We start from the raw sequence: 14,625 nt of genomic DNA, 5'->3' as shown, positions 1-14,625 counted from the left end.
ATTGGACACCAAGTTGATTCGCTTGTTCCCCAACCTGTTAGGGGCTGGGAGTATGAAATAGGCTTTGCCCTGGAAAGATGAAATGTGGCTCACATAATTGACTAGCACACCCCTTTAGTAGATTGAGAAACAGCATTTATAGGATCCAGAAGAAGCCACAACTAAAAAGATAGACCAGTGTGATGGCCTTCGAGGAAAAAGCAGAACATTTTAGAGGTATCCGCTACAGTGACAGCCATATTTATAAAAAATAACTGGCACATTTGCATTCAGAATTTTTGCACAAGAAAATAACCTGCGTTAGCCATGAGCAAAGGACAATTTCACGTATAAACTGGGGGTTAGACTCCCAGTTAACTAGTGACCAAGTGTCACTGCCATTTGGATAAGTAAAGTGTAAGGCTATGTCTACACTTAAATAGCTACAGCAGCACATTGGAAACACTGCAGCAGCACCGCGGTGATGTTTCAGTGTAGACACTCACTATAGCGACAGGAGGTGTTCTCCTATCACCATAGTGAATCCACCTCTCCGAGAGGTGGTAGCTATGTCAACAGAAGAATTCTTCTGTCAACATTGCTGTCTAGCCTAGGGGTTAGATTGGTTTAACTATGTCGCTCGGGGTGTGCATTTTTCACACCCCTGAGCGATGTAGCTGGATCAACCTAACTTTTCCGTGTAGACCTGGCCTAAGTGTTTGCACATGCCAAAATTGTGCCTGTAAACACAGAGGTGTGCTGAGACTTTTGTCAGAATCTGATCCTCGGTCTTTAGCCCAGGAAGCATCTACGTGGTTTGCTGGGGATATTGTTTTGGGAAATAAGATCTTGATACATGTAGTAATATTGTGATCTCGGAGAAGCCCATTTCTCAGAACTGTTAAGAGCCAGTCAAAAGTGAAGAGATGATTGCCACTTACTCTAGATTGGATCCCTGGATGTCTGAGATGTGAAAGGCCCATCTAGCCAAAATGCTGAATGAGCATCACTGAAAAGGACTAGAAAAGTAGAATAAAGAAGGAGCATGCAAACACCCTGTATACAATTAGATTTTTTTTACTGTAGCTCTCTCATGTCTTCATATGTGAAATATTAATACAAATGTCCACAGAAATTAGAACCATCAATAAAACTGTAGCATTATTTAATATGTAGCTAAATGAAACAATAAAAGCTTGTGCATCATGATTTTTTATTACCGTAGGCCATAATAAATCATAAGTTAGTTCAAAAACCACACGGACAAAATAAAGTTCTGACTTTTAAGGGAGACTTCCCAGGCTTACAGGCCCCAAATCGAATCTCCAACAGAAATTATACTTAAATAAAATGTGTCCTGCTGATTTTGAAATATCTGTGTTACCCTTCACCCCAGGCCTGAAACACTGATAAAATATTTATCTGCTTGGTGGATCTTTCAAAGTCAGGTTACAAAGTTTGTTTGTGACTGCAGATGCAGTTGATGGATGTGCATGTGAGCCTCTGATCTGCCTGCTCAGGAAAGCTGGTGAAATACAAAACAGAACATACTCTTGTAGAGCAGGATACCTTGTTAATTTCCATCCTCTGCCTGTTTCGAAGCAGGGAGAACTCAAGTGCGGCACTGCATGTTTGCATGCAAGTTGCATGGACACCTGTGAGATGCAACAATGTTGGTTAATCAGGGTTCTCTGTCTAACAGCCATGCTGGTATCCCTTTAAATATATTTTGCTTTGACTGTGCCCTCTTTGATGGGGACCCTAATGAGCCTCCTGGCAAACTTCCAGCACATAAAAACATTAACAATTACAGCATAAAAACAGAAGCGTTTTTGGGTTGGCAGCTCAATTATGTAGCTTGTTATGAGAAGAGCATTTTCTGCTTTTATATATGCAACATGTTTTTCCTTTCTTAATGCTGTCACAAGGACCTAGTCCATAACTGTGTAGGCAGCATGAGGATTAAAATCAAATGTATGTTCCATTGTTTAAAATGTCAGTGAGCATGAGTTCTTTTTAGCAGAATTGCATAAAGAGACTGTCATTTAGAAAGGACAGTAAGTGGCAAGGACTGGAAAACCAGACAAAAGAATATTTGCCCTTGCAAATGTTACAAACCTACAACAAATAGGCAAGCAGATAAATATTTGCATATGTTGCCATATTCATAGTTTTGCTGGAACACTGACATGACTATAGTTATTACACAGCATGGGCACCGACAGACTAATGTCTTTGCAAAGCTCATCATCCAATAATAAAGACACAAGAAAGGAGTAGGAGGCAACCACCAGAGCAGTATTGCTCAGGTCAGTGGCTAAAACAAGGGCAGAGCTGAATGTTTCTGACCCGTTTCACACATAATTTGATAAGAGTCTTCAGAACCCGGGGCAACAATAATAGGTACATTAGAAATGCATGAAGATAGCTAGTTTCTTTTTGCTATGGTTTGTTTGCTGGCCTCTCCATATTTCAAATATTTGAACAGGCTGGATTAGAAGTGAGTATGCTGAAACACCGAGGTGTTCAGGGGGACCAAACAGTGGAGCAATTGGCCCACCTCTGTGACAATGAAGGCTAGTTTTGCCATCATTGCTAGAGCTGTTCCCAAGACCGTGATATTTTTGGAGAATGTAAAGTAGAATGCTGATTGGCTTGCATTATGACCTCTTTCTGAGACATCATTTTCCATACACTACTTCCTGTTTGGCCACAACATCCATGGGATACAGTATTCATCCTGGGGCATGGTGTTGCATACTTCAAAATTCGTGATTTTCATTTCTTTAATTGCCTTTTTGATATTATGCTCCAGCCTCCTTCTAAATGTATTTGTTCTATGGAAAGCTTATCCCATGTGCAGCCCAAGGTCCTGGGTGCTTCAGCAGCAGCCATGGGAACCATCAATTGTGGGCTACAGACTGCGGCATGTTGGGAGACCTTCCTGGTTCCTGCCAGTATGTAGCCTCTGCCCTCCCAGCAGGAAGTTTCAGCACTGACTGAAGCTGGAAGCAAGAGGCAGGCAAGCAGAGAGGAAGCTGCTGGACTGTAATCCTGTTCTGTGTTTCTTTACAGAATGAAGTCTTGCTCTTGTTCCTGGTGGTTGTCTGAGTGGGTCTGGTCTGAGGTGAATACACACTGACAAAATGCAGAGCACACCGAGGAGCCTCAGGCCCAGTTTCCCAAAGTTATGTAAAAAGTCACAAGGCAGATTTCCCCTATCTTAAAGAACCTCATGCTGGGCCAGTGAAATAGGCCAGGGGCTACACATGAATAAGAGTACAAATTATTGCACAGTTTAGCATGTATTTGAGAGTGTATTTGATGCTTTGGTGTATTTGAGAGTACTACTCAATTCAATTCTCTTTCCTTCAAGACGATTTCTAATAGGATGAACAATTTATGTTAAAACCAGTAAATTGGAAACCTGGGCTAGCATTGCCACATCTGACTCAAATTTCACATTAGATGCTATTGCTCTGATGCGGATTTAGTTTTTAATTTTCTGCATTTTGCTCAACATGACACAGCTGTCTTCTGAGGAGTCACATCTGCGTTCCTGTGTATCCAAGATAAAATGCCCTTTTCCCTATCTCAGGGGAACCTGAGAACACATTAGATTAAAACTCAAGAAAAAATCAACAGGTATCACATAATGCAAGAAATAAAGTTTTGTTTGATTAGCCCATTGAAATAAAGGCCTATAGCAAAGCCACAATATTAAAACGAACAAGGACACTTAATCCTGCAGGACAATTATGCAGCATGTCAAATCAGAATGACTCATATTAAAAATACTAATCCTGTTCCAATACCTGTTAGATCTTACTGTTGACGTCAGTGTGCATTGGATCAGGCCCTTAAAGAGGAATAAAGAGGCTTGATCAAGTCAATTATAATTATCTTCCCACTAACTTTGCAAGGTGGTAGTCATTTTAGTTTACATATTTTTAAGAATTTTCCTTAACACCTAATAGTTTCAACATCTGGCCCTGTGCATGGCTTGCCACCATTTTGTGGGGCAGGATTATTGCACTGTCTTCTTGTCATCCGTTGTCCTCCAGAGCACGCAGAGGAGCTGGACCAGCAACCCCAGTTTCCATCTATAGCAACATCTGGAGAAACCGTGAAGAAAGAAAAGGGTGTCATAACAGAGGTTTCTTTTCCAAAGGGGGTGCTCCCAGCTCACACAAATTATACCTACATACAAACAAAGTACCCCTCGTCCGCATTACTAAGAATATCTTGACTTGGACCCTTAAAACTGGACAATTATTTAAAGGTGCTAATTCTCTATTCATTGTTGATGGTGCTTGTTCAGACTCTGCATTTCATTCAACTGGGACAATGAAAAGACACAAGGTAGTTTTAACTGAAATATAGTGATTTTACCTCTTCTGGTTGAGACTAAGGGAGTCTGGGGGAGCTGAAGGGCACATAAACTGGGATCACTTTACATTCTGAGGAGCCAGAGAAAGGTGTTAGCAGGTTTATATTTAAGTAGCACAGGGGCGGGCAAACTTTTTGGCCTGAGGGCCGCATGGGGTTTCAGAAATTGTATGGAGGGCCGGTTAGGGGAGGCTGTGCCTCCCCAAACAGGCAGGCATGGCCTGGCCCCCACCCCCTATCCGACCGCCCCTGCTTCTTGCCCCTGACGGCCCCCCAGGACTCCTGCCCCATCCAATCCCCCCGTTCCCTGACGCCCCCACCCCGGACCTGCCCCATCCACCTTCCTTGCTCCCTGTCCCCTGACCACCCCTGGAACCCCCGCCCCTGACTGCCCTCCGCCGCCCCATCCAACCCCCCCTCCTTCCTGACTGTCCCCCCCCCGGGACCTCTGCCCCATCCAACCACCCCTTCTCCCTGACCGCCCTCGGAACCCCTGCCCCCATTCAACCCCCCTGTTCCCCGTCCTCTGACCACCCCGACCCCTATCCACACCCCTGGCCCCTGACCACTCCCCGAACTCTCCTGCCCTCTATCCAACCCCCCTCCCCGGCTTCCTGCCCCCTTACCTCGCTGCCTGGAGCACTGGTGGTGGGCAGTGAGGCTGCAAAATGGCAGGCAGACGTGCCGCTCAGCTGGAGCCGGCCACGCATCGCGCAGCTCAGAGTACCGGGTCAGGCCGGGCTCTGCAGCTGCACTGCCCCAGGAGCTCACAGCCCTGCCGCCCAGAGCATTGCGCCGGTGGCGCAGTGAGCTGAGGCTGCGAGGGAGCGGGAACAGCAGGGGAAGGGCCAGGGGCTAGCCTCCCAGGCCAGGAGCTCAGGGGCCGGGGAGAACAGTCCCGTGGGCCAGATGTGGCCCGCGGGCTGTAGTTTGCCCACCTCTGAAGTAGCAGGTGGCCTACTTTAACTTACACTCTTCTATCAGTTACTTTTCCTGCTAGACCCGCTCTCTTCTTAGGATGACCAAACATCCCATTTTGGCCAGGACAGTCCCTTTTTTAAGCTTTGTCCCGGACGTCCCAATTTTTTTTTCCAAAAGGAGGCATTTGTCCCATTTGCTTTTGCTGACTTGATCAGCTGACAAGAGCAAATGGGACAAGTGCCCACTTTTGTCAAAAAAGGTGTGGTGTGGGTGTGGAGGAACGTGGGGTGGGGGAGCAGAGATGCCAGCCCCCTGCAGGGGAGGACGCAGAGCTGGGGGGGAGGGAGCATTCCAGCATGGGGGAGGAGGTGGCAGGATTCCAGCAACCGGGCATCAGCCTCCTGAGGGGAGATATCCTATCTCCTAGAACTGGAAGGGACCTTGAAAGGTCATCAAGTCCAGCCCCCTGCCTTCACTAGCAGGACCAAGTGACCATCTTTCCCAAAGAGAAAATGCAAGTGACACAAATTAAACTCTTTAGATTCAGTAAGCCAAATTCAATACAGGTGAAGTTCTATGTTGATAAGTGGATCTGAGTCTAAGGGAGATTTTGCCGCTGTAACATACGCAGTAAGCAGACCAGAACAATGTGTAAGTGACAACAATTAAAGACTCATAGGACTCATTAGCTATGAAGTTGTCCCTGTGCCTTGTGAAATTTTAGCTGAAAATGTCTGTCACTCTGGCTTGGATAAGATACAGCCATTTAGACTGAAAACTGGAGAAACGACGGTAAACGAAGGGCAATGATAAATGGCAATATATCAAATTACAGGGCGGGGTCTACTGTCGCTCTGCAGGGATGGATGTAAAAACTAGTCTTCTTTAACATCTAAATTAATGATCTGAAGGAAATAAATAGCAATTACATTTGCAGAGGATACTAAATTGGGAGGAGTTATGAACTAGTCAGGAGAGAAAAATTATACAAAGGGATCTAGGGACATTAGCACCAGGGGTGGAAAATAACAAAATGAGATTTAACTGGGAAAAATTAAAATGTGCTGTAGTATAGTTGAGGAAGAATAATCTGAGACATTTACTCCGTGGAAGGGAGAAATTTGGGAAGCAGAGATGCTGGAGGAGACCAAGGGCCCATAATAGACTGCAAATTAGCTATGAGTTTATAATGGGATATGAGTGCTTGTTTGAGCTGCATATTCAAAATCAGCTCCTCCTCAAAGCACAGAAATAATAAGGCAGCTTTGGTGTGAAATCATGTATAAAATTGCACTGAGTTCTGGACACCAGAGCAACAGAAATATGTTGTCACATTGGTGGGACTTCTGAGGAAAGGACCAAAGGGATGGATTTATAAGGAAAGATTAAAATCTATATCTATATATATCAGGATACTTAGAGCCTGGGCCTGTATCACTTAAGTCAATATGAGTTTTGCTACGGACTTCAGGGAGCAGGAATGAGACCCTAAATTCTGTGCCCAGTTCTGCCACACATTCACGGCCTAGCCTTGGATTTAACCTGTCTGCCTCTGCTTATTCATCTGTGAAATGGAGCTAGCTATAGTGTGTGTGTGTATATTAGGGTAAGTAACAGATGGAGTTACAGACATGATAAGGATTAATGAATACAATAGCTAGATCCATTTCACAGATGGGTAAGCAGAGGCAGATAGCTTAAATACAAGGCTAGGCAGCGAATGTGTGGCAGAACTAAAGTCAGTGGCAAAACTCATCTTAACTTAAATGCTCCAACCCCTAACAGTCTTGATTCTCAGCCCTGTGATTTAGCCACTAGGCCACATAGCTCTTAATGATCACATAAAAAGACCTAATTAACTTACACACATGATCATATGACTGGCCATTCCATTTCAACTCTCCTTTTAGGGTTGTTTTTCTCTTTAACTCGGGATCTACATTTCTTTAATCATCTTTCTAATCACTCTTACCTTTTCTTTCTGTGATCTCACAGGCAGTACCACGATACCCTATAGGACATATACAGTCACAGCGAGTTTCTAGAAGGAGAACAGTGAAAGCTGGATTATTGTACTTCACTACAGTATATTATTATACTGAACATTTCTCTATAGACTCCCGTTTCCATATATAGACAGGTGAAGAGGCTGCCTCTCTGGGGCAGAGACCATCTTTTCTTTATATGCATGTGCAGCAACTAGCAGAATGGGGCCCTGATCCCAGAATTCATTGTCTGGGTATTAACAACAGTGGTCATTTGAAAACATCTTTCATGGCAAATTATCCTAAATGGAATGACAACAGGACTCCAGGGCTAATAAGTTATTTAAACAAGTGTAATCACCAGAGGAATCAGTTAAGAGCTATAATCAAACTGGCTGGTACCTGAATCAATAATTTCTGCATTAGATACATTTAGATGATAACCAGATTCTCATCAGGACTTTTGCAGATGCAAATTTGAATTAGGTACTTGAAAAATATCTTCTTTTATTAGCAAAACCCACACACCATATATCTCCATTTAGAAAATGTGTTTTTTATTCAATTTAATTACTTTCCCCCAGCATTTTTAAATCATTGTCAGCTTCTAAATGAGGGCAGCTTCTATTAAAAATGGAGGGAAGGAAAGGATACAATACTGAACAACTCTGATGATGATGATACCAGTACTAAGCACTTATATGGTGCTTTTCATCTTCACAACACAACACTAATTAATGCTGAGACATTAGGATGATGGTAATGATCTTGAAAGCAAAGGAAGAGACTTAAAGACATGAACTTTTCTTTTGATGAATAATTGAGGTGGGAACTGTTTCTTAAATGTAACTGATAAAGACACTTGCTACAATGGTGTTAATTTGCTGCGGCTGCTACTAAACCATGGAGATTTATGAATGAAATTACTCTTTTTTTAAATATATTTTCTTTATAATGTTAACCAGGATGAATAGGAGAAAGGAATGAACACAGATTACCAGCCAGTTAAGCCTCCTACCTACAATTCCTCTGTTCGTTTATACTAGAGGAGTATTAGATGTGAGATTCTACCTTTCAGAAAAGCAATTCCATTGCCATGGCATGGAGCACAATGACAGGAACTGGTCTCCAGCTGAAACTCTACAAGGGCACGCTTCATATTTTCCCTTAGTGTATTTGCATTTGCAAAGTCCGTTGAAGTCACCAGTTCAGACAGAGGTTCTGCCTAAGGGGAAGGGAGGAAAGAGGGGAAGAAACAATTGTTGTATTCAATCCAAAAGGTCAAGATATTTTTATAAGGTCAGCCCTGCACTGCAAGCTATGGTGGGACCTCAGCTTATGAATAAAATGTAGCCCCTATGTTATGAGATTTGTGTTCTGTGGAGATGTCAATAAAAGCTTTCTAAAACGGGAACATATTAGTCATCCATGGAATAGAATAAATAGTCTCTCCACCAGCTCCAGCTTTCCAGTTAACTTGTGGTTAGGGCTGCTGGAAAAAAGAGAACAGCAATTTAATGAAAATGTTTTCATTTGCCCCCCCGACCCCCGATTCAAAATTTTGACCAGCTAGAGAGTCGTCTGAAAACCGGGAGGGAATTTCACAAAAGTTTCATCCAAAGTTTTCCTATGTATTTTTCTGATTTTGAAATTTTATGAAAATTCATTAAAAATTGAAAATTTTTAACCAACACTACTTATATTGACTTGTCTCTTGCTCCTCCTTTAGGTAGGGTTGCCACCAGTCTGCGTTTTACCTGGTCAGTCCGGTTTTTGGCTTCTGAGTCCAGGTGCCATTTAGGGTTGCCAGGTGTCCAGTAAGTCTGGTTGAAAAGGGGACTGGGCAATGTCCGGTCAGATGTACTGACTGGACACCAAAAGTCCGGTTACCACAGGGCAGGGGGAGGTACCGGGTCATTAACCCAAGCCAGCCCCTGTTCAGCCAGGGCTGCCTCCTACCTTCAGGCAGGTTCCTTGTCAGGCTGCAGCAACTTCCATTCCAACAAGAGTCGACGTACGGGGAAAGGAGCGAGCAACGTGGGTGGGATCTTGGGGGAAGAGGCAGGGCAGGGGTGGGGCCTTAGGGGGTGGAAGAGACAGGTCAAGGACAGGGTCTCGGGGATCCAGCAATTAGAAAGGTGGCAACCCTACCTTTAGGGCTCTTCCTGAAAACCCGCCAGGAAACATTTTTTCTACAGTACAATGAGACTTTGTTCATATGCTGCCCTTGTGTGGATTGTTTTTTAATTGCAGCATAGTCACTAGTGTATTTACAGCCCGATTACTCCATGAAGCCAACAGAAATGTTCCCATTACCTTCAAATGCGGGGTGCCTCTACACGTCTTTCAGCCGTGTTTAGTGAATAGACCCATGTTGTCCCCGATTGCAAGGGTATAAATAGCAGTGTAGGTGGTGAGGCACAGCTCAGGACAATGAGGACACGCTTGAAAGGTCTGGGTATGTACTTGAGTACATCCCCTACATGGCCCTCTGCTCACCCAAGCCATACCTCCCTCTCTACACTACCACTTTTAGCAGTATAACATCTAGGGTGACCAGATGAGAGACATGAAATATCGGGACACGGAGGGGTGGGGGGGGAAGACGTGCCGTCTGGTCACTCTAATAGCATCCTGCTGCATCCCCGCTGTTAGAACCTTTCCCTGGAAAAGATTCCAGCAGTGGGAATGGCTCTGCTGGAGCCCGTCCCCACCACAAGGAAAGTCTCCCCCCTGCCAGAGCCTTTCCTCACTTCAGTGAAACGCTCCGGAAACAGGGAGCTGCTGAAGCCTTTCCCTGCTGCCTCACGTTGGCCAGAGCTTTCCACTGACATGTGTAGTTACACACCACAGTGTGGACACACTGTGTGCGTTTCGCTGTAGTGTGTAGTGAAGTGAAACATCTGCTACATGCCTCCCAAAGTGGTGTGTAGTGTGTAATTGTCATCTAAGTCTGAAGTTCCTTAGGCAAGGATCCAGGTATTTGTCTGAAAGAACTGACCTGTTATATAGCACCATTTTATTCCTATCAGCTCTGCAGAGCTGCTACGGCTTTGGGAGAAAGAGCTGGACTCTATTTTGTGCATCCTCTACAGAATAATTATGTGAAGTTCCTGCTGCAGGGACAAATTCTGCCATCAGTTGCACTTCTGCACCCCCACGACTATAATGGGCATGCAGACGTGTAAGTGAGGGCACAGACTGAACATCATGGGGTTGCTGAGGGTAGAATTTGGTACAGAGTAGAACCAGGTATAACAGAGAGTAAGATTTGCCCCACAGATTCTTCTTGGCAGATGATAACACAGTAGCCAGTAAGAATAACGTCTGAGGATTCCTAGGCTAAGTTTGCATGGTTGGGAGTTACAATAAAAGGACCAGTTCCTCAGTTTGTGTCACCTGAGGATCCAGCCCAAAGTCGTTATTGTAAGCTGAGCAAATTTGCTATGCATGCCATCAGGACAAAGCAAACATGAAGCCCCACAATACCATGTGTACAGGGTCATGTCATTCAGAGGACAAATACATTTTAAGGAAAAAGGTACTTTCTTGTTACTGCCACTGCGTCTCCATTTCTCAACAATGATCTTTGATCCACCTTTTACTTTTTGAAATCATATCATATAAATAAGGAAATGGCTTGAGAATGACCTGCCAAGTGCTTTTAGTAGATGATTTATGAACCGCTTTGCTTTATTTTTTTCCCTATCGAAGCATTTTTAGGTCTCATGTTTAGTCACACACTACTGGTGCTTTTGATCTTCATACTCCTCAAGGATATTAGCAGGGAAATTAAAGGCTAAATAGCCCAAATGCAAATTATATCAATCTGTGGTTTTTACTAGCTGATCTGGTCACTGATATCAGGTTAGAATCTAAAGGGTTAGAAAAAAAACCTAGCCTTAGTTTGTTATCAGATTTTTCTTTAAATGGGATACTAAGTGTAACTTGCACAAGTACGGACACTGAAATCTCTGGGACCCAATGCAATTATGAAATCATGGGTAGATTACCTGAAACAGTTGATTTTATATCCTCCTTTAAACCTGAGGTGAGTTCTAGTTAACAAAGAAATGCATTATATTGTCAAAGCAGAAGAGTTGAGTGGGTTGAGGGCAAGCTGAAAACATGGACAGTATGTGAAATTTTTATTACAAAAAAGGGGAAAAACAACATAACAATCAGTGCCAAGCCAGAGTGAATTATGAGGCCTTGGAAAAATGAACACCTATTTGACCAATATAGTCAAATGTAGAAAGGGCTGATCCAAAGCTTGTTGAAGTCAACAGTCTTTCTGTGTCTCAGGGGGCTTCGGATTAGTCCTTGAATGCGTAGATTGCCAAAGTATTAAACATATTTCCACTAGAGATAAAACAAACACTAGCTATGGGCCCAATCTAAGGAATTGTATCTGGATCCAGATTTCAAATGAACACCCTCAAAGCTCTAGTGGGTTTGGATCAAGGCTTTTGGGTTCAGAGTAGAGCAGGTTGGAAAATGGCTTTTTTAAAGACAATTTTCAGCGAAAGGGAAAAGAACACATTTTCATCAAAAGGTTCCACAGAAAATTTAGACATTTCCATTTTTCTAATTGACAAGTTTCAGTCAAAAAACAAAAAAATTTATATGGATTTGCTGCCATAGTGCCTCATGAGAGTCATAGTTCAGCTGCCTTATGCCCTCATTTTCCTCCCTGGGCCAGGCTCTCTGGCTGGGCTACATCTCCCATGATGCACCATGGTCTTCCCGCTTGCTGAGACATCAGCGCACCATGGGGAGTCCCTAGTTACAGTGCATCATGGAAGATGTAGTCTGTCCAGGGGAATCAGGCCTATAGAGGAATATGAGGCACCTATAGATCCTATGAGGCACTGGGAGGCGGGGGTGGAGGAGAGATTCCAAATCAACATTTTCCACTTTTTAGAATGCATTTTGGGATTTGAGTGTTCAGTTTTTTGACAAAAAATATTTTTTTCTGTGAAAAACAGATACTTTTCCCAAAAACATTTATTTAACCAAAACCCAATTTTCCATTGAAGAGCAGTCCAATGAAAACCAGCCCTAGTGCAGGACCATACCTAAGAAGAATATTCTTCTGCCTTCACAATAGTCACCCAAACGTTAAATGAACTAATTGTGACATTCAAAATTGAGGCTCTATTGACATTTTTTCCCCTTGTTATTTTTCATTTTCATGCTCCTCTATACATTCGAGACCTGGCCAAGACTGGAAATAGGAAAGCCTAGTAAAAATCTATTCTCATGAGATCCTATCTTAGTTTTACAGATTAATGAGCTTTAGATAGTCTGGACAAACAGCCAGACTTTTTGGTGCACTCTTTGCTTTTTGGAACCAAACAGAATTGCTACTATACAATACAGTGCATGGTAAATATGAAAGGCAAGGGTAATCCAGAAAAAAGGAAGGTCATTTTATTACACTCTAATATTAAATGCCATCAGGTATATTTCTAATACAGCACTGCCTAGATTCTTCAAACTTCAATTATCTGACATGCCTTGTTACCTAAAACAGGTCAATTAGTTACTCTGAAAATCTCCCTGATTATTCAAAACCTCACTTATCTGAATGTATTCCAAGTCCCCCATGGCACTCGACTAATTGACGCTCTATGGTGTATTATTTACAGTACCTTTAGCTTTATGATTTCAGGGTTGTACTGTACTGCATCTCCCCACTCCTGCATTAGCTGAGCAGTTGGCAGATCTTTGTAGGCAAGTGTCGTGATATGCTCACTCCCTCCTCCACGAACGAGGGCTATGAAATCTTCCACAACTTGCGTTTGCCCGATGCTGTCTGCAAAAAGGGGTAAAGTGACCAGCTCAGCTTTGCTATTTCTTAGTGGATCACAAATAGAATAAAAAGCTAGGAGCAAAGCAGACTCTGCCAGTTACATATCCCATTTTGAAACAAAACGGGAAAGCGATCTTGTTCACAATTATTTATATTCAGCCAAATATCCGGCACGCCCTCTGACTTAAAAGGCAGTGGTGCCTGAGGGAGGACTTCAAGATTTGGCCCATAGTTTTTCATTTGACATTACTGTAAATGAAAAAACAAACAAATAATAGATTCATTCATAGATTTTCAAGGAAAGAGGGGCTCACTTAGCCACAAGGGAAAGAATGATAAATCAGCCTACCCTTACTGGGGCTATCATTGAAAAGTACCAGAAACTGCAACTAGTGCAGGGTGCAGCACCGCTTCCTTGAGTAAAGGGCTCGATCCTGCTTCTGTTAAAGTCAATGGTGTGAGATCCAACTCCATCAAACAAAGCCCATTTCCTGCGTGCAGATCTATTTTACGTCTGAAATTGAGCGTATATTGCTCTCACAGAAAAAAAGAACATACGAAGCACAAGACTATTTTAGGTTTACCTCCAATTTCATTTAAAACAGCCTTACAGCCAGCAGCTGACATTCCCAAACTTATATAAACTCCATAGATATTTCCACCAACGTTAAAGCCACGCTGTGCACAGGCCTGGATGTCACTTAAAGAGTAACCTAAAAAAACACAGTAAAACATCACATATTTATAAAAACAACATTCCATTTTAAGTACCTTTTGCTGATTTCCTCCCCCCCCCTCCCCACAGGGAATTTTTAGGGCCCAATCTTGCTCTAAAAGGGATCTGGTACCGTCAGCTCCCAGTGACTTTGATGGAGTTGAGCGCTCTCAGGATCAGACCTTTAGTAAAGAAAAATTTTGCTCTCAAAAGTTGAAATGTTTTTGCTTGCGGGGCTACATCAAATGCCATGGAATTCCTGGCACAGAAGAAGTGGCACATTACAAATAATGAGCATCATAAAGATACGGTTACCTCTTTTGACCCAAGCCCTGTTGCAAGTTACAAATTTGCAAATTAACGCCTAAGGGCCCAATCCTGCAACCACTTTAAATTTAAATTAATGGAGATATCCTATCTCCTAGAACTAGAAGGGACCTTGAAAGGTCATCGAGTCCAGCCCCCTGCCTTCACTAGCAGGACCAAGTACTGATTTTGCCCCAGATCCCTAAGTGGCCCCCTCAAGGATTGAACTCACAACCCTGGGTTTAGCAGGCCAATGCTCAAACCACTGAGCTATCCCTCCCCGCCTTGCCATTGAGCATCATGCTTACCATGTGGAGTGACTTAAATAAGATTCCTTAGGGCTGTAAACCGTGCATTCAATAGCAAATGTTTGCGGGATTCGGCCCTCAATGAGTTAGCAGTTAAGGTCCCAATTCGGCAATGTACTTAACCACATGACTTACTTTAGGGTTACCATATTTCAGCAAGCAAAAAAGAGGACGGGAGGAGCCCCGCCCCCGTCCTGCCCTAGCCCC

General features: G+C 43.3%; 1 protein-coding gene across 1 annotated transcript in view; it reads right to left on the bottom strand.

The window, feature by feature from the left end:
- Positions 1-3,879: 3,879 nt before the first annotated feature.
- LOC113406489 (complement component C8 beta chain-like) overlaps positions 3,880-14,625 on the bottom strand; it is a 26,675-nt gene continuing 15,929 nt past the window's right edge. The window contains exons 8-12 of the mRNA XM_026651718.2: positions 13,674-13,802; positions 12,929-13,092; positions 8,346-8,499; positions 7,262-7,330; positions 3,880-4,094 (exon numbers count right to left, since the gene is read on the bottom strand). Coding sequence (XP_026507503.1) covers positions 3,943-4,094; positions 7,262-7,330; positions 8,346-8,499; positions 12,929-13,092; positions 13,674-13,802 — 668 coding nt within the window. The 3' untranslated portion in view covers positions 3,880-3,942. The remainder of the gene's footprint in view (positions 4,095-7,261; positions 7,331-8,345; positions 8,500-12,928; positions 13,093-13,673; positions 13,803-14,625) is intronic.

This window comes from Terrapene carolina, unplaced genomic scaffold (genome assembly GCF_002925995.2).
Source record: "Terrapene carolina triunguis isolate 2854851 unplaced genomic scaffold, T_m_triunguis-2.0 Scaffold102, whole genome shotgun sequence".
Classification (NCBI taxonomy): Eukaryota; Metazoa; Chordata; order Testudines; family Emydidae; genus Terrapene; species Terrapene triunguis.
This window is presented reverse-complemented; position numbering and strand designations above follow the sequence as displayed.